Source organism: Calypte anna, chromosome 21 (genome assembly GCF_003957555.1).
Source record: "Calypte anna isolate BGI_N300 chromosome 21, bCalAnn1_v1.p, whole genome shotgun sequence".
NCBI lineage: Eukaryota > Metazoa > Chordata > Aves > Apodiformes > Trochilidae > Calypte > Calypte anna.
The window spans coordinates 5,046,246-5,069,741 of record NC_044266.1 but is presented as its reverse complement, the minus strand read 5'-3'; the positions used below and the strand labels follow the sequence as shown (position 1 = coordinate 5,069,741).

Genomic DNA, 23,496 nt, shown 5'->3' with positions numbered 1-23,496 from the left:
GCCTTTGGTTTCTTCTTTCTGCTTTCCAAAAAAACCTCTGAAATGAGAGGGGAAAAAGAAAAAAAAAATCCCAACCCAACAACAACAAAAAAAACCCCCAAAAAACCCAACCCACCCCCAGGCTCCCACCTCCGCTGGGTCCTAATGCCACACCTGAGCCAGCCCCTTCTCCTCCCCCGCTGCAGTCTGCTGGGGGGGGGGGGGAATAATAATGAAAAAAAAATATAATAAAAGATAATAATTACTTCTCGAGGTAATGGAGAGCAGGGAGATGGGTTTTTAAAAATTTAGTTACTTTAATTTCTTTATTTCGCCCCCTTCGCTTGTAGAAGAGAGGAGGGGTTTGTGCAGGAGGGGGTTAGGATTCTTTTGCGGGGGGGTTGTGGTGCTGGAGGCTGGGATGAAATGCGGATGGCAGAACAGTGCTTCAGGAGCTCAAATAAACCCCCACCCCCCAAAAAAATAAAATAAAATTGGGGAGCTTGGGGTCTCCTCCTGCCTCCTCTCCCCCAAGCAGTGGGTTTAAAGCTTTATCCCAGGATGGAGGGGGGGGGATAAATAAATTCCCTGTTCCCCCTCCCTCCCCAAGGCTGAGGATGCCGGAGCAGCCCCTGCGTGGTGCTGGAGCCAACTCCGCGGACCATGGGGCCCCTTTTCCCCCCTCTGTCTGGCGGCTTCCTGCGGGATTGGGGATCCCGGCGAGGATGGGGGTGGTCCCTAAAATCCACCTCCTCCCCGGCCTGATGGTGACACCGAGTGGGACCCTGAGGGGGGAACATGGAGATTGTGAGGATGTTCAGAGGCAGCGAGGGAAGAAATGGAGGTTTGGGATGGAGGAAAAGTTCTTTGGAGGGTTGGGATGGAGGAGAAGCTCTCAGGAGGGTTGGGATGAGTTGGGATAAAATCTCCAGAGCCAGCCGTGTGCACAGGGAGGAGATGGTGATTTTTTCCACCCGTGGGGCAGCCTTGAACCCCTCGCACCCCCACCCAGGTGCTGAACATTTCTGCATCCAGGAAGGGGGGGGGGAGGCTGAGTGCCCCAAAACCGAAGGGAAAACCCCAGGTTCAGGGGAGGAGGAGAAGCAGAGGGGACCTGGAGATGCTCCCATCTCCTATAAGGGCGATTTTCCATCCTGAAGGACGCCTGAAACCGTCCAAACCACCCCAAGAGCTGCTGCCATGAAGCTTCTGAAATACCAAAGCCAGCCTTGTCCCCATCCTTGTCCCCAGCCCTGTCCTTGTCCCCACCTCCAGGGACAGCCAGGACCTGCTTGTTAATGATCAAGCAGACTTTGCAACCCCCCCTTGGAACCAGCCAAGCAAAACCACCCTGGAGAGCTGGGGGGGGGGGCTGGGGGGAGGAAATCCACACTGCAAAATTCCACCAGGGTCTTGGGTGCCTTTTGGTGTGAAAACTGTGGAGAATGGGTAGGAAAAAAAATAAAATCTCGGCGGGTTGGGTGCTTGTGGGTTGGTTTGGGGGTTTTTTAATATTTTTTTTTTTTCCTCAGCTTGGGAAGGTTGGTTTGTAACTGCAGCCTTGGCTGGGCCTGCAGGAAACCTCTTACCTCTGCTTGTGCCTCATTTCCTGAGCTAATCCCCCGCTCCCGGAGGGCAGAGGCGCCGCTGCCTTCCGAAGGGTTTCGGTTTTCTCAGTCCCTGCAGGAACTCTCCAGCCAAGAGCCGGGCTGGGAAGTGGCCAGAAAGCCCTCTGGAAGCTGCTGGAGATGGTTCCTCTCCTCCCCAACCCCATCCTTGCCCCACGGCTCGACTCTTCCCCTTTCAGGATGAGGCATCTCCAGCTCGTGGCTTTTCTTCCCTCGAAGGTTTTGTCCTCTTGGCCAGGACACCTGGGTTTTTCCAGCAATGAGGATGATTTTCTAGGAAATTCCAGCTGGAAACAGGCTGAGGGAGTAGGGGGGGGATGTGGGTTATTTATTCTGAAATCCCAGCGGTGCTCTCCCTGGGTTCACTCCCAACTTTCAGGCATGGAGAACATCTTCCACCCCTGCTGCAGGATTAAGTGACCCCAAAACCTCTTTCTCCTGCTCCCCAGCTCCATGCAGGCAGCACAAGGTGAAGAAAACTGTTAATTTATTAGATGCCATTCATGGGGGAACCATCTGGAAACCCAGCAGTGTGAACATCCACCTCCTGACCACTTACACCTCCATGTGCTGGAGGAAGGTTAAAAAAAAAAAAAATTAAGAGATTTGGGTGGTTGGTTGAGGTTTGTTATTATTATTATTTTTTTAATGCTACAGAGGTCCCATCTGAAAGCAGAGGTGCTCCTGCAGGAGCACAGATGGTGGCCATGGCCATGGCCAGGTCCCCAGGGGGTGGGGATGGAGCATCCTTGGCAAGCAAGGGCTGGGGAGGTTGTAAACAGTTCCTACACATCTAGGGGGGGGGCATGGGGAGGTTGTGGGGTTTTTTTTTTCACAGTGAGCAAAAAATGCAAGGCTGGGGTGGATGTCCTCACCATGAGGAGATCAAGGACCTCTTCTTGGCGGCTTGGAGCAGCCTGGAGTAGACAGGGGGGTGGTGTCCCCCTGTGAAATGGACACAGCATGGGGAGGTGGGTCCAAGGCCAACAGGGATGGAAGAGTTCCTGGAAGAGCTGAGCTGGACCATTTCCCTTCTTCTGGACCTTCTCCCCCATTTTACTTCTCCTCTGGGCTGTGGGACCAGCAGGTGTGGATCCCCAGCTGCCACCCTGAGGGTCTCCTGTGGGAGCCTGCCCACCCCATCCCACCCCCCCATTTCCCAGGATAAATAAATAAACATCAGTGTCCAGGGGCTGGGGGCTGCAGGATGGGGAGGGCAGAGCCTGGCTCTGCTATCTGGCAGTGATGGACATCTTGGGTGTAGCAAAGAGGGGTTGGTCAAGGGGTGGCCAAGGTGGCTGCTGCTGGCTCAGCTCCTTCTCCAGCCTCTTGAAGAGCTTCTTGGAGCCTTTCTTTCGGCGCAGCTTGCGGAGGCAGCTCAGCAAACCATGATCCAGGGCAGTCTGCAGCAAAGATTTGGGGGGGAATGGGTTTTGGGGAACCCCAGGAAAGGGCAGAGCTGGTGCCAAGGTGAGCCCTGCTCCCTCCATGCCCACAGCTACAGGAAAAGGGGCTCCTGGGATAGAGCCAAAGGATGAAGGTGAGGGGTCTGGAGCATAAATCTGCCCAGGAGCATCTGAGGGCCCTGTGTGTGCTGATCCTGGAGCAGAGGAGGCTGAGGGGAGACCTTCTGGCTCTCTGCAACCCCCTGAGAGGAGGTTGGAGCCAGGGGGGGTCGGGCTCTGCTCCCAAGGAACAAGGGATGGGACAAGAGGAACTTTTGGCACAACTCAAGTTGTGCCAGGGGAGGTTTAGGTTGGAGCTGGGAAATGATTTCTCCCTGGAAAGGATTGTCAGGGCCTGGCCCAGGGTGGAATCCCCATCCCTGGAGGGGTTCCAAAACCACACAGATGTGGCATTTTGTGCCAGGGTTTACTGGGCATGGTGGTGTTAGGCTGATGGTTGGACTTGATGATCCTAGAGATCTTTTCCAACCTTACTGCCTCTGTAATCGTATGACAAGATGTGTCCCTGCTCTGCCAAACACCCCCCATGGGCTGTCCTACCTCCAGCACAAAGGCAGCAAAGAAGTTGAGCACAGCAATCCCCAGCAGCAGCAGCTTGAAATTCAAATCATCAATGGTCTGCAGCTTCAGCAGGGTTCTGGGGAAGCCCAGGGGGTAGAGGGTCAGCCAGATCATGAGACCAAAGAGGAGGATGAGGACTATCAAGAAGAGCACTGGGGGGGAGAAGGAAGAGGATTGAGGAGGAGGATGAAGGTTTGATGTCTCTCCCTGTCTACGTGGTCAGCATCTTCCTCACCATTGGTGTAGAGAGGCTCCCTGAAGGGGTACCCCTTGGACATGGCCACGGCCAGGATGAGGTACTGGAAGCCAGTGATGCAGAAGAGGACTGTGTTCTCATAGTTGGGCAGGTTTTGGGGAGCCATCACCGTGCTGTTCAGTGGCACAAACCTGAGACATGCAGGGGAGAAGGCAGAGGGGGAAAGGAAGGATGGGTCAGAAGTGATGGGACAAGAGGAACTTCTGGCACAACTCAAGTTGTGCCAGGGGAGGTTTAGGTTGGAGCTGGGGAAGAATTTCTCCCTGGAAAGGGTTGTCAGGTCCTGGCCCAGGCTGCCCAGGCAGGGCTGGAGTCCCCATCATCCCTGGAGGGGTTTCAGAGCCCCAGAGATGTGGGGATGAGGGACATGGGGCAGTGGTGGCTAGGTGGTGCTGGGGGAAGGGTTGGACTCAATGGCCTTAAAGATCTTTTCCAACCAAAATGAAGCTGATTCAATGATTCTATGAAGTGAGAGGCAAGGAGAGATTCTGTACACCTACCCCTTGTTCCCCACCAGCACTAGGAAGCTGTTGGCTGCAAGGTGCTGGCTGCATCCTTGATGTCAGCCAAACCCAAAGAGAAGCACCCAGGCTGCACTTCAATCCTCTGTGCCCTCCCCCCCTGCAGCAGGGACCCTTACCAGCTCTGTGAGACAGTGACAAAGTAGCTGAGGACTTGGACAGTGATGAGCAGAGCTGTCTGCAGGAGCAGGCTGCCCAGCACCAGGACACTGATCAGTGCCCCTTGGGGACGTTCCACCCCCAGCTCCTGGGCAGGACCCGTCCGACCCATCAGCACTGCCACAGTGGTGGTGATGATCAGGTCAAAGAAGAGGAACTGGAAGTCACTCAGGTTGGTGTTGAGCTGGGAAGAAGAAACAGAATCACAGAAATGTTCTGGTTGGAAAAGGCTTCTAGGATCATCCAGTCCAACCCAGCACTGCCCAGGCCACCCCCAGCCCATGTCCCTCATCCCCACATCTCTGGGGCTCTGAAAACCCTCCAGGGATGATGGGGACTCCAGCCCTGCCCTGGGCAGCCTGGGCCAGGCCCTGACAACCCTTTCCAGGGAGAAATTCTTCCCCAGCTCCAACCTAAACCTCCCCTGGCACAACTTGAGTTGTGCCAAAAGTTCCTCTTGTCCCATCCCTTGTTCCTTGGGAGCAGAGCCCGACCCCCCCTGGCTCCAACCTCCTCTCAGGGGGTTGCAGAGAGCCAGAAGGTCTCCCCTCAGCCTCCTCTGCTCCAGGATCAGCACCCACAGGGCCCTCAGATGCTCCTCACAACTTCTCCAGACCCTTCTCCATGCTCCCCAGCCCCTTCCCCAGCTCCATTCCCTTCTCTGGACACTCTCCAGCCCCTCAATCTCCTTCTGGTCTCAGAAAGGTCACAGGTTTAAACCTGGTGCTGACAAGGTGTCCCCCAAGCACCCAGAGGCACCCCAGGACTCACAGTGTAGAGCAGCAGGACGGACACAAACTGCACCAGGCTGTACAGGGCCATGTACTTAAAGACACCGAAGGAGGTGACCAGAGAGCACCTGCCCTCCCTGGGGAGAGAAAGAGCCTCAGCACACAGCCTTGCCACCTCCTGAGCCCCCCAGTTGTGTTTCCCCCCAGGTCAGGCTGGAGCTCACCGGATGACAGTGGGGACACACTCGATGTTGGCTGCACGGGAGGTGAACGGCGAAGCCACCGACGCCTCCGCCTCCGAGAGGGAGATGCCCACATCAGCCACCTTCAGAGCCCCACAGTCATTGGCCCCGTCCCCACACATCCCCACGCAGTAGCTGAGCCAGAGGGATCACAGAACCAGGGGGTCACGAGAAGCTTTGGCTTGGAGGGACCTTAAAGCCCCCCCAGTGCCACCCCTGCCATGCTCAGGGACACCTCCCACCAGCCCAGGGTGCTCCAAGCCCCATCCAACCTTCAGCACTGCCAGGGATGGGGCAGCCACAGCTTCTCTGGGAAACCTGGGCCAGGGGCTCAGCACCCTCACCTCAAACAATTTCTGCCCCATCTCCAACCTCAATCTCCCCTCTCTCTCCCACTTCCAAGCCATTCCCCCTCATCCCATCCCTCCAGGCCCTTGTCCCAAGTCCCTCCCCAGCTTTCCTGGAGCCCCTTCAGGCTCTGGAAGGTGCTCTAAGGTCTCCCCATTGCAGCCTTCTCTTCTCCAGCCTCAACACCCCCAACTCTCTCAGCCTGGCTCCAGAGCAGAGCTGCTCCAGCCCTCCCAGCAGCTCCAGGGCCTCCTCTGGACTGGCTCCAACAGCTCCGTGTCCTTCTTCAGCTGAGGACTCCCAGGATCTGATATTCCCCAGTGGGAAGCTGTAAAACCCTGGTTTTCCAAGACTGCACCCCGATACTGAGTGGGAAAGGGCAGGATGTGACCCCAGAGCTGCCAACAGCTCCAGCCCCCAGGAGAGGTCTCAGGACAGAAGATGAATCCCCCCTCTCACCTCCCTCTTTTCCCCATCCCTTGGGGCTTACTCGAGCTCCTGCAGGCTGGACACCAGCTGAGTTTTCTGCTCAGGGGACATTCGGGCAAAGACAGTGGCTCGGAGGAGAATCTGCAAAGAAGGAAAGCTCCATGTCCACAACCCAGCCCCAGCTGGAGATGATTATTGATGAAAAAAAAAGTCCCCTCAGGCTTCCCCACCATGAGACTCACCTTGGGCAGGAGGTCAGGGAAGTGCTCGGACACCACAGCAAAGGATTTGCCATTCAGGGCGAAGTGGCAGAGCTGGAGGGAGCAGTGGTCCCACTGGGGCTGACCCTGCTGGGAAAAACAACCCCATGGGCTTCAAGGGGGCTTCACCCTCACCCCAATCCCTGCCGAGACCTTGGGCAAGGGTCTGAACCTTCATCCAGAACCCATGTGGAGCAGGAAGTGAAGGAGCTTCTCTTAATCTCAATTATTGGTATAATTGATGGGATTTTTGGATAAAAAATATCATCATAGGTATAGTATGGGGCTTGGAGCTGCTGGGAGGGCTGGAGCAGCTCTGCTCTGGAGCCAGGGGGAGAGAGTTGGGGGTGTTGAGGCTGGAGAAGAGAAGGCTGCAATGGGGAGACCTTAGAGCACCTTCCAGTGCCTGAAGGGGCTCCAGGAAAGCTGGGGAGGGACTTGGGACAAGGGCCTGGAGGGATGGGATGAGGGGAAATGGCTTGGAAGTGGGAGAGAGAGGGGAGATTGAGGTTGGAGATGGGGCAGAAATTGTTTGGGGTGAGGGTGCTGAGCCCCTGGCCCAGGTTTCCCAGAGAAGCTGTGGCTGCCCCATCCCTGGCAGTGCTGAAGGTTGGATGGGGCTTGGAGCACCCTGGGCTGGTGGGAGGTGTCCCTGAGCATGGCAGGGGTGGCACTGGGAGGGCTTTAAGGTCCCACCCAACCCAAACCAGCCTGGGATCCCATGACCCTCACAACCTTGTGTCCCTGAGCCCTTAATGCCCTGGAGCACTGAGCAGCACCGTGCTGGCTGCATCCCACAGGCTCTTTGGAGCATCCCCCCCAGCCTGACCTCCTCCCAGGGAGACACAGGAGCAGGGGATCTCCTAAAGGAAGTGTTCTCCCTAGGAGATGATCTCCTAAAGAAGGGGTGGAATCCCACCTCAGATTGCCTGGAAAAGTAATGATGCTGGAAAAAAGAAAACCCCCCAAGGTCTGGGATTTACAACCCCCTGGAAAGGCATCCTGGGGACTCACCTCCAGCTGCTCCTCCCCCTGGGAATGCTCTGCAGGGATGAATTTCAGGGCAGCGGGGTTGTCCCTGCCCGGAGGGGAAGCGCTGATGAAGATGATTCGCTCCTTCGGCTCCACCATGCGGCAGCCCCGAGCCACGTTCACTGCGGTCAGCATGTTGTCCCCTGGCAGGGAAAGAGCAGCCCCAAGGAGGGTTTGACAGCATCCCCCAGGCAGGAGAACGATGTGGGGGGTGAGGGGAAAAGGAAGGGGTGGATGGGGCCAAGGAACTAAAGCTAGGGACCTTTTGACTAGAAGTAATGGGAACAGACACCTGATAAAATTAAGGGAAATCAAAATGTACCCACAGAGGCTTCTCCTGCTTGTTTGGATGGAGTAGAGCTATTGAGTTGACCTACTCTAGGTAAAAACTTGAGGGGAAAGGCTCCAATCTGTGTCCTTTATGTTCTCAGGTGCGTTGGGGAGGGCAGGTGCTTCCTTAGAGCAGCTCTGGAGCCAGGGGGAGAGAGTTGGGGGTGTTGAGGCTGGAGAAGAGAAGGCTGCAATGGGGAGACCTTAGAGCACCTTCCAGTGCCTGAAGGGGCTCCAGGAAAGCTGGAGAGAGACTTGGGACAAGGGCCTGGAGGGATGGGATGAGGGGGAATGGCTTGGAACTGGGAGAGAGAGGGGAGATTGAGGTTGGAGATGGGGAAGAAATTGTTTGGGGTGAGGGTGCTGAGCCCCTGGCCCAGGTTTCCCAGAGAAGCTGTGGCTGCCCCATCCCTGGCAGTGCTGAAGGTTGGATGGGGCTTGGAGCACCCTTGGCTGGAGGGAGGTGTCCCTGACCATGGCAGGGGTGGCACTGGGGGGGCTTTAAGGTCCCTCCCAACCCAAACCAGTCTGGGATTCCATGACCCTCAGAGAAGCTCAAACCTGCCAGATGTTCCCCCACAGCCACTGCAGCCACACTGGGGTCTCTTTGCTTCCCCACATTTTGGGGGAAAGCTCTCAAATCTCCTTTCTGCTACCCCAGAGAAAGGCCCCAGCTCCAGCCCCTGGCAGCACTGGTGGCCTTGTCCCCAGTGCAGGTGACCCCCATCTCCCCCCATTATCTGGGCAATTCATGACCCATCCACCCAATGTGAGCAGCAGCGAGGCAAGGAGTTCTACTGTTTCTCTCTCCCACTCCAGGTCTGGGTGTTCATGCTGCACCCATTCCAGAGCACCCTGCACTCTCCAAACCCTGCCAGCCCACAGCCCACCAGCAAGGTGATGCCACCAAGCACCCAGGGTGGACAAAAGCCACATCCATGAGTCTTGGCTGTGCCTCCCTGCTGCTCCAGGCCACTCATTGCTGGAGGAGGAACCATTCCCTCCTGACACAGCATCCTCCCTGTCCCACCTCTCCCCTGAGCCCCGTGTTGTCCCCTCCTCAGGGTCACCTGTCACCATGACGGGGCGGATGTTGGCATTCCTCAGGAGGTGGATCACAGGTGCAGACTCAGGCTTGAGGACATTTTTCATGACAAGGAAGCCCATGAAGGTCAGGCCACTCTCCACAGAGTCCCTGGTGGGATACAAGGGGTTGTTCCACACCAGCATCAGCAGAAGGCGAAGTGGATCAAGTGACACAAACAGCTCCAAACCCAGCTGGGGGGGTCAGGGGAACATCTTGTGAAATGCTTGGAGTGAGGGAAAGTTGTTGGTCCCAACCTCTGGAGCTGCAGGGCCTCCTCGAAGGTCGTCACTGAGCTCAGGGCTTTGGAAGCCAGACCCAAGACCCGGAATCCCTCCGTGGTGTAATGTCGCAGCATCTGGGAGAAATCCACAGGCACTGGAAATCCACAACCCCGAGGAGAAACGTGAGGTGAGATCAGCCCTGGATGCACCTGGGATACACGGATCCGGCCGGGGGAGCTGGGGCTGGAGCTCCCATGGGACTGGAAGAACTTTGGATGCTCAACCAGACTCCAAACCCCTTCCCTGTCTTCCAGCTCCTATTTTCTTCCCCCCTATGAGGCTGGAGCTAATCTGGACACTGCCCCACAGCAGCACCAAGGGTGGATTCCCCATGGGATGAGCTGCAGGGATGCAGATGGAGGCTGGAGCAGCAGGAAGTGGTGGGGAACCACTGCTCCCCAGCACCTACCCGTGTCCTTCCTGCAGAGGCTGGCCACCAGCTCTGGGGCACCCTTGGTGTAGACCTGGGCTGAGGCTTCACCAGGCACCTTCACAAGGACACTCATCCTCTGCAAGGAGGAGGAGAAGGGGAAACGGCGGAGGATGCCCAGGGGTGACTGATGCTTCTAGGGAGGAGAGAGAGGATGAGAGGGCTCCCAGGACCTTCCCTGGGAGGTACAACCTCCTCCAGGGGCTGTGAAGGACAACAACCCATCGGGGGTGCAGACCCAGTGACTTGGAGAGCTCCAGCCCATCTGGACTTACCCTGTCTCGTGGCTGTTCTTCTTCAGGTGGAGGTTTCATCACAGCCAAGACCTTTGTCCCAAACTGCTGGAGGACAGGCAGCTCACCTTCCTCCTCCTCCATCATATCCAGGCACTGAAACCACAGCAGAGACTGAGATGGCAAAGCCCAAGCCTCACAAGCCCCATCCAGCCCCACAGATGGTTTTAAACACCCTCTACTGGCAGAGTGAGCCAGTGGTGGAGTCCCCATCCCTGGAGGTGGTCAAACACCTCTGGACATGGTTTAGAGGGCACGGTGGGATCTGATTGATGGTGGGACTTGATCTTAGAGGTCTTCTCCAGCCTTCATGGTTCTATGATCCTGCTCCACCTCCCTCTCTATCAACACACATCTTTGCCTGCTGCTTCTCTTACCCAACCAGTGGATTCCACCATCTTGAGGTCCACGGGGTCCCCGATGGGCTGAGCCCGCAGCAAGGACACCGTGTGGCAGGTGGCCAAGATGTAGAGCAGGGGACCAGCAGGCAGGCAACGGGGCTCATGGACAATGGGCAGGAAGTCATTGTTCTCCAGTGGGATCACTCCCCAGACATCCAGACCCTCCTCTGTCAGTGTCCCTGTCTGTGGGGACAACGTGGTGGGTGCAGGGGACAATGTGGTGGGTGCAGGGGGAATGTGGTGGGTGCAGGGGACAACGTAGTGGGTGCAGGCCAGCTGGACCCACAGTCCCATGGTCCTGCTCACCTTGTCAAAGCAAACCAGTCGGATCTTCCCACAGAGGTTGATGCGGGGAGGGCTGATGCAGAAGATGCCCTGTTTCTTCAGCCTGTTCTGGGCATAGATGGTGCCCACTGTCATGGCAGCTGGGAGAGCTGGTGGCACGATGACAGTGACCAGGTCGAGAGCACGGATGATGATTTGCTCCACAGGGACCTGGCAGGTGAGGAGGGAGAGGGGGTGGACATCCTGATAGCCTTCAAGCAGCTCCAGCTGCCTTGGCTGATGGTCCCAGCTCCAGCCAGCACCCAAGGATTCTCCATGGTGGGACCATCCCTACCTTGTTTTTAACCAAGATGAGGATGCTGTACAGCGTCCCGATAAAAGCTGTGCCAGAGGGAGAAGGGACTGGGTTACACAAGCAGAGGAAGGGTGGGTTCAACCATTTAGGAGGAGTTTGGCTGCTCCTGGCCATGCTGAGACATACCCAGGACTGCCAGGAAGAGGACAAACTTCACTGCATCCTTGTAGAACTTGAAGGTCACAGGTTTGGGGTAGAGGATGGAGCTGATGAGATCCCCTTTGGCTGTGCAAAACCCTGCAGGAGAAGGGTGGAAGTAAGAACATCCAAGGCCACCACTCCAAAGGACATGGATTAACTGTAGAATCCCAGACTGGTTTGGGTTGGGTGGGACCTTAAAGCCCTCCCAGTGCCACCTCTGCCATGGTCAGGGACACCTCCCACCAGCCCAGGGTGCTCCAAGCCCCATCCAACCTTCAGCACTGCCAGGGATGGGGCAGCCACAGCTTCTCTGGGAAACCTGGGCCAGGGGCTCAGCACCCTCACCCCAAACAATTTCTTCCTAAAATCCAACCTCAATCTCCCCTCTCTCTCTGAGTTCCAAGCCATTCCCCCTCATCCCATCCCTCCAGGCCCTTGTCCCCAGTCCCTCCCCAGCTTTCCTGGAGCCCCTTCAGGCACTGGAAGGTGCTCTAAGGTCTCCCCATTGCAGCCTTTTCTTCTCCAGCCTCAACACCCCCAACTCTCTCAGCCTGGCTCCAGAGCTGCTCCAGCCCTAAGATTCCTCCCTGGGTGCCCTTACCTGTGCGGGTCACCACTGCCAGCACTTCCCTGCCCACGTAGGACTTGGCCTGGATGAGCTGTGTGCCACAGAACAAGGTGTGACGCCGATGCTCCTCAGGGGAGTACCGGGTGCCCTCAGCCTGGGTGCCGGCCGGCAGCGGGGTCTTCATCACCGGCACGCTCTCCCCTGCCATCAGGAACATCAACCACAGGGGGTTTATCACTCTGGAGGGGTCACCACCCAACCAGCCTGGGTGGGGAGGGCCTGTAATAGGGGGGCTGAGATGCAAGGACCTTTTCCCCCCCCCCCAAAGAGGAGGGGGGCTCTCACCTGTCAGCATGCTCTCGTTGACCATGCACTCGCCCGTCAGCAGCGCCGCGTCGCAAGGGACCAACATCCCCTCGGCGGGGAGGCTGATGCAGTCCCCTGGCACCAGGTCAGCAGAGCTCACCATCATCTCCTCTGCAAGAGAAAACCCAAACCATGCACAGGAAGCCTCTCCTCCCCTACAGCACCCATCCCCTGATGGGTTTGATCTTGGTGTTCCCCATGCTCACCTCCGCCAGGACGATGGACACGGACGCCGACTGACATCTTGGCCATGTTCTGCAGCGTGGTGCTTTGCTGGAGGGGAGGGAGCTGTTAGCACCTACCCCAGGGCAGCTCAAAAAAAAAAAAAAACCACAAAAAAAGAGCCCAGCAAAAGCACCCACTGAACGGGTCTCAAAGGCTCAGGGACTGCAGATGGACAAGGAAGCTGCCACAAGTTGCACCAGGGGAAGTTCTGATTGGGTATTAGGAGGAATTTCTTCACTGAAAAAGTGGTCAAGCTTTATAGCAGGCTGCTCAGAGCAGTGGTGGAGTCACCATCCCTGAAGGGGTTCAAAAAAACATGTAGACGTGGCACTTTTTGGGACATGGATTAGTTGGCACAGTGGTGGTGTGTTGATGGTTGGACTTGATGATCTTAAGAGGTCTTCTCCAACCTCAATGACTCTATGAAAGCTGCCCCTTCATTGGAGTGTGGGTTGTCCTCACCCAGCTGGGTTCAGAGGGAGTTCAGAGCAAGAGAGAGGTCAAAGAGCACCAGAAAATGGTCTGTTTCACTAGAGCTGCCTGTCCCCAATGAGCCCACCACCAACCTTCCTTGTCTCGTAGAGGGACAACCCCAAGGAGATGGTGGAGATGAAGAAGATGCAGGCAGCATAGTAGTAATAGGTGTCACAGACCCACAGGATGATGCTGAACACTTGGAAGATGTAGAAAGGATTGAGCACCTGGAAGGCAACAAGGAGGAGAAGCAGATTTAAGGGGGGTGAAGATTTTCCTCCAGCCCATCCTGAGACCTCCAGGTTCCTTGAGGAACAACTGCTTATGCTGAGGAGAAGCTGGGTGCTCCCTGGGTATGGGGGTGAAGCAGATGACTTCTCACAAAGCCTCCATCCCCCCCAGCTTTGCTCCATGGTCAGAACTCCTGAGGCTGCTCAGCCACCTCTGGGGATGCTCCTGTCAGAGCCAAGAGGCAGGACTGGTCACCTCCACTCATCTCTTGCCCAAGCTGACTCTCCCAAATTCCTTTCCTCATCACCAGCAAGGAAGAGCCCACAAAGCTCCTGCAGCTGATGGATGTGGAGCAGGGCAAAGCTCTGCCCTGGGACAACTCACTCCTTCAAAGCACAACCCATGGGTGGGTGCTCACCTCCTCCACCAAGAGCCTCGCGTAGGACTTGACTGGCACCTCGATGAGGTTGGGTCCATAGATCTTCCTCCTGCAAAGGGGGCAGAAAAAACCAAGCAGGAAGCAAACACACATTAGGGAGAAGCTGCAGCTCCAACCCAAGGGGCCCTCATGCTGCTCAGATCTCCATGGGAGCCCAGTTACATGGAGAAGCCAAGGCAAGGCAAGCCAACCCACTTGGCTGTCCTCTGTTTTGAGGTCTGAATGGAATTAAAATCCAGCTCCAGGGGTCTTTTTGCCCCCTGTCAATGCCCCATCCCTGCTCCCCGGGTGCCCCATGAAGTTGGTGGTTCCCTACCTGGTGTTGTGGTCTTGCTGGTCAAGCCCAGCCTGGCAGAGGTGGAGATCTGCACATGTCCAACCTTCATCCAGGACACTGCCAAGCCCGAGGGGAGAGAAAAACAGAGAAACGAAGTCAGAATCAGCAGGGGCCTGGCCCAGAGGAACAAACACCGTGTCCAAGTCCTTGGTGACAAGGAACAAACACCCTCTGGGACAGGGAGAGCGCCATGTGCCTCAGCCAAGGAGCAGGAACAAAAGGGGCAGAGTTGGGAAAGCATCCAGCATGGGGCACCTGCCAAAACCCTGCACCCCACAGAGATGGGCAACACCAAAACCTGGGGGTAAGGGGGCATCACAGCTCCCCCCGACCCCAGAGAGGGGAGCCAAAGGCTTTGCAGCATGGAGGAAAGCTCCAGGATGGTGACTGTGACTTCTGGGAGGGTGAGGACCATTTCTGGGGGGCTGAAGGGCTGCAGAGAGGGTTGGGGGGGGGGGCAGGAGGGGTACCTGGCTCTGCAGAAGGTTTGCAGCCGCTCCAGCCAGACGTAGCGCAGACCCTCGAAGAGGTAATAACGTAAAATGTTCTTCTGAGCAGAGCAGGGGGGGAAACAAAGTGTGAGTGAGAGCTGAGGGCAGCCCAGGCCAGGGGGGGAGGGTTTCACAGAATGACAGGAGTGTTCTGGTTAGAAAAAAAACCTTGAAGATCATTAGGTCCAACCATTACTACAACTCTGCTGAGTTCAGTGCTGCCCCATGTCCCTCATCCCCACATCTCTGGGGCTCCGAAACCCCTCCAGGGATGATGGGGACTCCAGCCCTGCCCTGGGCAGCCTGGGCCAGGCCCTGACAACCCTTTCCAGGGAGAAATTCTTCCCCAGCTCCAACCTAAACCTCCCCTGGCACAACTTGAGTTGTGCCAAAAGTTCCTCTTGTCCCATCCCTTGTTCCTTGGGAGCAGAGCCCGACCCCCCCTGGCTCCAACCTCCTCTCAGGGGGTTGCAGAGAGCCACAAGGTCTCCCCTCAGCCTCCTCTGCTCCAGGATCAGCACCCACAGGGCCCTCAGATGCTCCTCACAACTTCTCCAGCCCCTTCCCCAGCTCCATTCCCTTCTCTGGACACTCTCCACCCCCTCAATCTCCTTCTGGCCCAGAACTGACCCCAGGATTTGAGGTGCAGCCTCCCCAGTGCCCAGCACAGGGACCATCCCAGCCCTGCTCCTGCTGGCCACACCAGTGCTGACACAAGCCAGGATGCTGGTGGCCCTCTTAGCCATGGGAATGGTGGCTGTCACTACCTCCTCCTTCTCATGGAGCCGGATGGTGTCCCTGCTCTCCTCCTCATCTGACACACCAATGGCGATGCTGCTCCTCCGGTCCTCCAGTCTCACCCCGGGGTGATGCTCCAGGCTGGTTGGGGGGTGGAAAGCCAAGGATCATCATCTGTCCCCATCCACCAGAGCCACCTGAAAGCCGAGTCCCTGCCCACACCAAGATGATGGGGGGGCCCTGGGCCCGGCTCACCTGCCCTCCCCCAGCGTCTCGGTGCGCACCCGGGCGGTGAAGCACTGTCCAAATCGGTCCTGAAACACAGGCAAGGGCTGAGCTGAGGACAGTGGGGACCTCCCACCATCTCCCCACACCCTGGGGATGTGTCCTTCAAACCCAGAGAGTGGGGGGACAAGCAGGAGGTTCCCTGCCACCTGTTCCAGGTGACAGGAAGGATTCAGGGGCAACCAAGGGAAATGCAAAGCCAGGGTGGCTGCTAGGGAGAGGGAAAGAGCAAAATTAAGATTATGATTCCTGTAATTATTAATATCTAATTAATAATTACTCCTTGCAGAGTAATTGGGGGTAGCACTCTGCTGGATCTACAGGAGATGTCAGGGAGAGGCAGGATAATTAATAACAATTAATTCCAGGAAGAATTTGGCACCAGGGCAGCACATCGCAAAGGAGGTGACAGAGAGAAGGTGGTGACAAGCAGCAAGGAACATGCCCAGGGTCCTCCTGGGAAGCCAGTGGCAGATCCCAACCCTAATCCCAAGGGGACTCACCCTGATGATGACCCAGTCAGCCTGGCCGAGGGCACAGGGCTGGCACTTCACCTGCACCTCCAGGCTGGGCTTCCAGTGGAAGAGGATGAGGAGGAGCCCGGCTGTCAGCACGGAGCACATGTGGCACAGGGCCACCCTCCATGGCTTGGTCTGGTAACCCGTCACCTCCTGGAAGAAAAGAGCTCACCTTTAGTCAGGAAAATAAACCAAAATTATAATTACCAAGCAGCTAAACCCAACAGTGATGAAAGCCCTAAAGCCTCCCCATGCGATTTAACCCTGAGCAGTTGCCAAGCAAGCAGCTTTGGGGTTGGAAAGCCACCAACCTGTGCCGGTGTCACAGATGATGGGTGGGGTTTGTGCCAACCCTTCCTGCCCATCCCGTTTCCCTCCCCATCCCCAAGCCCTGGCACCCACCATGGGGGATTTCTCGGTGTCTCCTTGCAGAGTCCCGTACCCCGGCTGCCTCTTCCCCAGCAGCCTGCTGCCGTCTGCAACAACAAAAAAACCCAAAGTAATTTTAAAAAAAGGGGAAAAAAGCCTCAAATTATCCCAGTGGTGAGCTCCCAGCTGCAGCCAGAACACCCCTGGCTCAGTCACAGAAAGTGTCAGGGACTCAGTGTCCCCTCTGCCACTCACCCTGGCTCCCGGCAGAGCCACCAGGATGGGGTGGGGGTTGATGGGGTGGGTGGGTGGGCATGGAGGAGCCCCCAGCCCTGCCCCGTCACCCTCTGGTGACACGTGACAGTCACGGGAAACATGGCCAAGGAAAAAGAAAACAGAAAAAAAAAAAAAAAAAAAGGAAAAAACAAAACAGAGAAAAGAGAAGAGCTGGCATGACCCCAAGGGAGGCTGGCGTGGAGCCGGGGGGAGCACACGCAGAGCTCTCCTTGCTTGCTCCTTGCTTGGGTCTTTTTTTCTACCTCCCCCCCCCCCCCAACCTTGTCACAAAATTGGCTTTTTTCTCCCCAGTTTTCATGCAGTTTTCTGGCAGTACCTCCCATCCCCATCGCTCTCTCTAGTGCCCAGCCTGGCAGATGGGGGTCACAGCCACCAACCCCTGAATTGTCCTCTCCGTGCCAGGAATCTGAACCTTTTATCCCTTAAATCCACGCTGGGTCACGAGCTGCCGGCTCCCAAATCTTAAAGGAGCCACAAGCAGCCAACATGTGGCACAAAACCCAACCCAGGAGCCAGGGCCCAACCTTGGAGCTGGTAAATAATTTATGGCTGGGGCATGGTTAGGTTTCCAGAAGGACCAACCACCCATTCCCCACCAGAAAAGCCACCCCAGAGCTGGTCTGGAGGTGACAAAAATCATTCACTAAAACCCTGTCCTGGCTTTGGTGATCACCAGGAGTGGGGACTCCATCTCACCAGCTCCCAAAAACCAGCTGGGGCTGGTTCCAAGGGGTAAGTTATGGGTTGGGAAAGGTGGGGGATGACCCCAAGAGATGGTTTATTAAAACAAAAGTTGTCCCAAGGCCCAAGCTGGATGGGTGGGAGGGAGGGGAGATGGCTGAGCCCCCCACTGCTGGCCTCAAAACCTTGGGAAAATATTGATTCCTGGTTAAAGGAGGTGATTCCGGGTTAAAAGAGGACAATTCCTGGTTCAAGAAGACAACTCCTGATTACATGAGGCAGATTCCAGGTTAAAGGAGGCAATTGCTAATTAAAGGAGACTGACTCCTGGTTAAAGGAGGTGATTCTTGGTTAAATTCCAGGCTAAAAGAGGCAGATTCCCAGTTAAAGAAGGACAATTCCTGGTTCAATAAGGTGATTCATGGCTAAGAGAGGCAGATTGCAGGTTAAAGGGAGCAGATTCCAGATTACAGGAGGCAATTTCTTGTTAGAGGCTGACTCCTGGTGAAAGAAGGTGATTCCTGCTTTAAGGACAGTTCCTGGTTAAAGGAGGTGATTCCTGGGTAAAGGAAGTGGATTCCAGGTTAAAAGAGGCAGATTCCAGGTCAAAAAAAGCGATTCCAGGTGGCAGAAGGCTGATTCCCGGTTCAAGGAAGCTGCTTGCAGATGAAGGGAAGCCGATTCCTGGTTAAAGGAAGGCGATTCCCTTCTCCAGGAGGCCCCAGATGGAGAGAAGCCGATCCCAGGTGGAAGGATCCGCGGGAGCAGGCGCGGAGCTGCCAAGGAGCAGAACAAAGGAGAGGGCGAGGGGTGCCCGGCACACGGGGATTTCCCCACAACTCGGGGTTCACAAGAGGGGGGAAAAGCACCGAAACAACCAGCAAACAACCCCAAACCAGCCCGGGTTTGCTTTCTGCACCTTCCCGAGCCGGGCTGGGAAGGATCAGCCTACCCCCTACCCCCCCCTCTCTGCTCTCCTAAACTTATTCCCACTTTCTCAACCCTTTTCCTAGAAGCAGCAAATCTTCCGGGGGAGCCCGGGTGCTTCTTGCACAACCCTGTCCCCGGGGGTTGGTTTTATTGGGTTTTTTTGTTGTTGTTGTTGTTGTGCTTTTTTTTTTTTTTTTTTTTTCCTTTCTCACCTCCTGCTCCCATCTCCCCCTCCCCACCAAACCGCGGCGAGTGAGCAGCAGCTCCGGGCTACTCCTGATCCCCCGCTCCTTGCCCTGCCGGCTGGGATGGGCTGGGATGGGATGGGGAAGGGGGGTAGGATGGGGGGTGGGATGGGTCTGGATGTCCCCACCTGCCCGGCAGTGCTGGACGTGGCCGGGAAGCAGCCGGAGAAGGGGAGGAGGGGAGGGAGCGGAGCTGCGCTACCAGTTTGGTTCGGCCACACCTGCGCAGGCAAACAGGGCCATGGTCCCTCCTCCTGCTCCGAAACTGGGGGGGTTTCCCTCCCTCAGAACACCTGAAGAGCCCTGCCTAAAAAACTGTCGTGTCCTGGGCTGTGTCACCCAGGGACAGGGCGGGCATTGTCCCCCTCTGCTCCTCTCAGTGAGACCCCCTCCCCCGGGTCCAGTTCTGGGGTCCCCAACACCAGAGGGACACGGAGCTGTTGGAACCAGTCCAGAGGAAGCCCTGGAGCTGCTGGGAGGGCTGGAGCAGCTCTGCTCTGGAGCCAGGCTGAGAGAGTTGGGGGTGTTGAGGCTGGAGAAGAGAAGGCTGCAATGGGGAGACCTTAGAGCACCTTCCAGTGCCTGAAGGGGCTTCAGGAAAGCTGGGGAGGGACTTGGGACAAGGGTCTGGAGGGATGGGATGAGGGGGAATGGCTTGGAACTGGGAGAGGTGAGGAGGTACCCTCTGCCACCAGGAAGCAGAGCTGGAAACCTGGAGCTCACCCATCCCATGGCTCTGACCCCTCTGCACAGGTGGGAACTGTTTGCAAACACCAAACAAATTAAATTGTTTCAATGCAAACAGTGCACACCACACCCACACTTTGTATTTCTCCATAGTTTAGTTGTAAGAAAATAACAGTTCCCTAACTCTTCAGCAAACACACTTCCTGCCAGAGTGTCTTCATGCTCACCATCTTTGCCCTTGGATTTTGCCCCTAGACACGCACACCCTGCTAGTGAACACACACTGGTCCCAGAGACCTTCTCCACAGGATCCCTTTGCAGACAAACCCTAAGAAGACTTATATGTGTTCCTCAGCTCTCATGGTCCCTGCTGGATGCTCGGAGTAACTTCATTACCACTGCCATCAACATTAAACCACCCAGGGAAAACAGATATATGTATATCTTCCATCCATCCATCCATCCACCTATTCTCCGTTGATCTGCTCATGTGGGCCAGAAGTTGCATGCAAGAAGAGGAAGGTCCAGCCATGGAGATTGCCATGGGCAGTGGGATGGGGTTGGCCAGGCCTATCCAGACCCCTGGAGATGGGGACATGGAGAATCAGGATGGGACAAGAGCAAGGAAGGAGGGTTAAGGAAAGGAAGAGGGTGCCTGGGACACAAAAGGCAAGGTTTAACTCCTGAGATCTTTCAGAGCATCCTTCAGGCTCTGCTTTGGGATGGGAGATGTCCAGGCTGGGGGCAAGCCCAGAGCCAGTGAAGGGCTGGGATGAGATGGTGTCAGTTCCTGCCCTTTCCATCAAGCCAACATAAACTCATCTGCATGAACCAACTGGAGAGAAACCCCCACTGAGCCTGCAGCCAAAGCAAACACGTTCCACCAGGCTCCTGGTCCTACCCAGACGTGGCAGCATCCATGGGATGAGCCCAGCCAGGAAAAACACCCCAAGGCTGGAAGAAGCTAAAGGATGAGACAGGCTCGAAACAAGGTGGGGATGTGGAAGATGGGGATCCAGGCTCTGCCATCAGGGTAACCCCAGGGAAATCCCCCTCATCCATCAACCCCCTGAGCTGGGTGAGAAATAAAGCCCATGTAGGCCAGGTGTCCTCCCAGTAGCCCTGTCCACCTCAAACCAGTCTTGGGTCGGATTTGTAGGGTAGGGTTGGCTGCATGGAGGAAGCTGTTGGTGAAACCCTTTGGGCAAGGCAGGTTTGTCCCCAACCTCTCCTGCCCCCAGGTTTGCCAGACCTCCCCACACCCCCAAACCACCTGCCAAGCTGCAGAAGGGGTTTGGAGGCTTCAGACACCAACCCCACTTGGGCAACCACTGACTGGGAAGGGGGAAAAAAAGGCCCTTTATATCCAAAACCCTATGTTTAACCCAAATTCTGGTAAATAAAGAGCTCCTACCTCCCCTGGGGGAAAAGGGGCCACGCTCCTGGCAGTCCATTGTCCCCATTCCAGTGTGTCAGGGCAGGCTGGGGACACCTCCTGCTCCAGCCAGCATCAAAATTGGGGCCTCTTCAATTAAGCAGCAGAAGGGGAAAACCAGGGGGGGATTTCTCTCCCAAGTGCTGCTGATCTGGAGCAAGAAGGGGTCCGGGGGCTCCAGTGGGGTTGGGGACCACAGGGACTGAGGCTGGGAAGGCAACGAGCCCTCCAAGGGGTGGCTGAGCACCACACTGTCACAATCCTCCTTTTCCTGCCACAAACTTCTTCTTCCTCTTTCAGCAGCTCTGGGAAACTCCTCCAGACTGAGCGGGGCAAATTCAAAAGGGAAGGAGCAAAGGTTGAGCCCGGGCTGAGCTGCTTCCCTGTGACCCTGCCCACACCAGGAGCCTCAGAAGCTTTCTCCAGTGTCATCTCATTGCTCAACCTCTTCTGAATGCTGCTTGCTCACCAACCTTCACCTTCCAAAGGGTCTTTTGGCTTGAAGGTGAGGAGAGACCCCAGGTCAGGGCTGCTTTGTCCATCACCAGTGTGGAAAAACCTCTGCTCGTGGAGTCAGGAAGGCAACGTGGTCCTTGGCAACCATCAAATCCACCCCAATTTCCATTTCAACCAAAAACTGCAGATGATTTGTGCCCTGGCAACCTCAGAGCACTCCCAAAAGTTGAGCTGGAGCAACCTGCTTGGGGGGAGCAGTTCCTGCTGGGCTGCAGGGACTGGGAGCATCCCAAAGTGATGCTGGGGTTTCCTTGCTCTGTGTTGCACGTGGATGAATTGGTGCTCGGATCCGTGGGTGCAGGAGTGGGGCTGGGAATGTGCTTCCCGATGGGATGCAAAGCAAACCAGGTGGGCAGCAAGGAAGCAGAGAGCAAAACCTTCAACACCCCCTGACAGCAAAGGCAGAGACAGCGTTTGCTGCGGCCTCACCCACCCCCCAGCACCCCGGAGGGGGGGGGGGGGCTCATGTGGGACCCTTTATGCTCTGCCACCCCCTGAATGTCAGATGCTGGGGGCATCACCCTGCCCTGCACTGGGACCTGCTCCCCCCGTCTGCAAACCTCGTGGGAGGGGGAGCCAAAGCAAAATGAAATAAAACGAAATAAAATGAAGTAAAATGAAGCAATTTTGCTTTGCACCCCACATGTAGCCCCTCCCCCCTCTTCCTGCACACCCCACTGCACAGCCACAACGTGGGGGGGTGGGGGTTTGATGTCCACGGTGCCCCCGTGGGATACGCAGGGTGCAGCCCCCGGAGAGCCACGCGAAACGAAACCTCAGGGCCACGCAGGATGCAAGCGGGGGGGAGCGGTGCGTGACGGTCACTGCCACCTCCGTGGGGCCTGCACGGTGCAAACCGCCCCCCCCCTCTCCCAGGAGCCACGCAAAATGCAACCGTGGGGCCACGCAGGCTGCAAAACCCGCGGGACACGAGCGATGCAGCCTGGCGGGGGGGGGAGGGGAACACACGCAAGATGCAACCCACAGAGGGTCCACGCAAAACGCAAGCGTGGGGGGACGTGTAGAAGGCAAACCCCCCCGGGACACACGGGCTGCAGCGGTAGGGACACGCAGGATGCAAAATCCACGGGTGGGGGAGGGAGGGGGATGGGGAGAAACACACGCGCGGTGCAAACCCCCCCAGGGGGGCCACGCAGGGTGCAGGGTTTGCACCCCCAAATTCCACCTCCCTACCCCCCCCCCCCCCTCACCTGAGCTCATGGCGAGTGGGAGCCCAGGACCGGGAGCCCCGGGGCCGCAGCCCGGCGGCGCACGGCGGAAGGGACACCCCCCCCCCCCCCCTGCAAGGGGTGATGGGAGTTGTAGTCCTTTACCCCCCCCCCCCCCAAATTCCCAGGGAACACCCCCAGGGTGCCTCCTGCCCTCCATCTCCCTCCCTCCCTCCCCCTCAAAAGGCTTTGCAACCCCTCCAACCCTTTGCAACCTCTGCTCCAAGAGAGGGGGTTCTGCCCCCCAAAATAAAATATCGGGGTTCTGCCCCCCCCAAACAGGGCTTTGCACCCCAATATCTTGTAAGGAAATGGGCCACGGGCTGCCCCCCAAAAAAGAGGTTGTACCCCCAAAGTTTGCATAAAAAACGTACCAGGCACTGACTCCTCCTCCAAATGGTTTTTTATCCCCAGGCTCTGCACCCCAAAAAGGGGCTTTGTGCCCCCACACCTTGCAAGGAACGGCACAGGGTGCTGCCCCCCAAAAAAGGGCTTTATCCCCGTATCCTGCAAGGAAATAGACCAGGCTCTGCCCCCCCCCCAAAAAGGGCTTTGTGCCCCCAACACCTTGCATGGAATCACACTGGGCTCTGCCCCCAAAAAAGGGCTTTTCAGCCCCACAACTTGCAAGGAAATGCAGCAGGTGCTGTCCCCAAAATGGCTTTGCACCCCAATATCTGGCAAGACAAGACACCAGACTCTGCACCCCCCCTACTTTGCCCCTCCCCGGGTTGCACACTCCTGCAGCAGGAACAAGGGGGGGGTTGAAGCCTCACACCATGCCCAGACCCCCTCGTACCCACCTCCAGCCCAAGGTTGGGTTTTTGGGGGGCTCAAGTTGCTGCCACCCCCCTTCTGGAAACCACCAGCACCGGTCAGCAGGGCTGCTCCTGCCCAGCACCACCTCCCCCCCCTCCCCCTCCTCATCCTCACACAAAGGGGTTTGGGTTTCTTTGCCAGGAAGGGAGACAAAGCCAATATTTTCTCTGGATGTGCTCCAGGTAGAGCCTGAGCTTCCTGCTGAAGGCAAAGGTGAAGCAGGTTTTTGGGGTTGTTTTTTTGCAGCTTCTCCCACCTTGCTCCATTGCCATCCCACCCTGCCCAGCCAGCAGCCTCAGCTTCTCAATAAAAGGCAAAAAACCCCAGTGTGTGCTCAAAAACACCACTAAAGAAAAAAAAAATAAAAAAAGAAAAGCAGAGTGGGAGCGAACAAGGGGGAT

General features: G+C 56.7%; 1 protein-coding gene across 3 annotated transcripts; it reads right to left on the bottom strand.

Annotated features, from left to right (window-relative positions):
• Nucleotides 1-2,247: 2,247 nt before the first annotated feature.
• On the bottom strand, nucleotides 2,248-23,104 carry ATP13A2 (ATPase cation transporting 13A2). Of its 3 annotated transcripts, none has more exons than XM_030463798.1 (29): nucleotides 23,080-23,104; nucleotides 16,290-16,363; nucleotides 15,873-16,040; nucleotides 15,340-15,398; nucleotides 15,114-15,225; nucleotides 14,326-14,405; nucleotides 13,835-13,912; nucleotides 13,498-13,567; nucleotides 12,941-13,075; nucleotides 12,356-12,422; nucleotides 12,129-12,260; nucleotides 11,817-11,984; nucleotides 11,201-11,311; nucleotides 11,054-11,100; nucleotides 10,741-10,929; nucleotides 10,411-10,617; nucleotides 10,016-10,129; nucleotides 9,720-9,876; nucleotides 9,284-9,404; nucleotides 9,013-9,137; nucleotides 7,595-7,755; nucleotides 6,563-6,670; nucleotides 6,382-6,461; nucleotides 5,526-5,678; nucleotides 5,342-5,438; nucleotides 4,531-4,754; nucleotides 3,870-4,021; nucleotides 3,614-3,786; nucleotides 2,248-3,010 (listed from the first exon to the last, which is right to left on the bottom strand). In XM_030463798.1, exons 2-29 carry the CDS (start codon nucleotides 16,290-16,292, stop codon nucleotides 2,840-2,842), a joined length of 3,462 nt encoding a protein of 1,153 aa, XP_030319658.1. In that variant the 5' UTR covers nucleotides 16,293-16,363; nucleotides 23,080-23,104; the 3' UTR covers nucleotides 2,248-2,839. The 3 variants fall into 3 exon arrangements, with proteins under 3 accessions (XP_030319658.1, XP_030319656.1, XP_030319657.1); XM_030463796.1 differs by lacking the exon at nucleotides 23,080-23,104 and adding an exon at nucleotides 22,259-22,314; XM_030463797.1 differs by lacking the exon at nucleotides 23,080-23,104 and adding an exon at nucleotides 22,259-22,314 and having other exon boundaries at nucleotides 6,563-6,667.
• Between the last annotated feature and the right edge of the window lie 392 nt (nucleotides 23,105-23,496).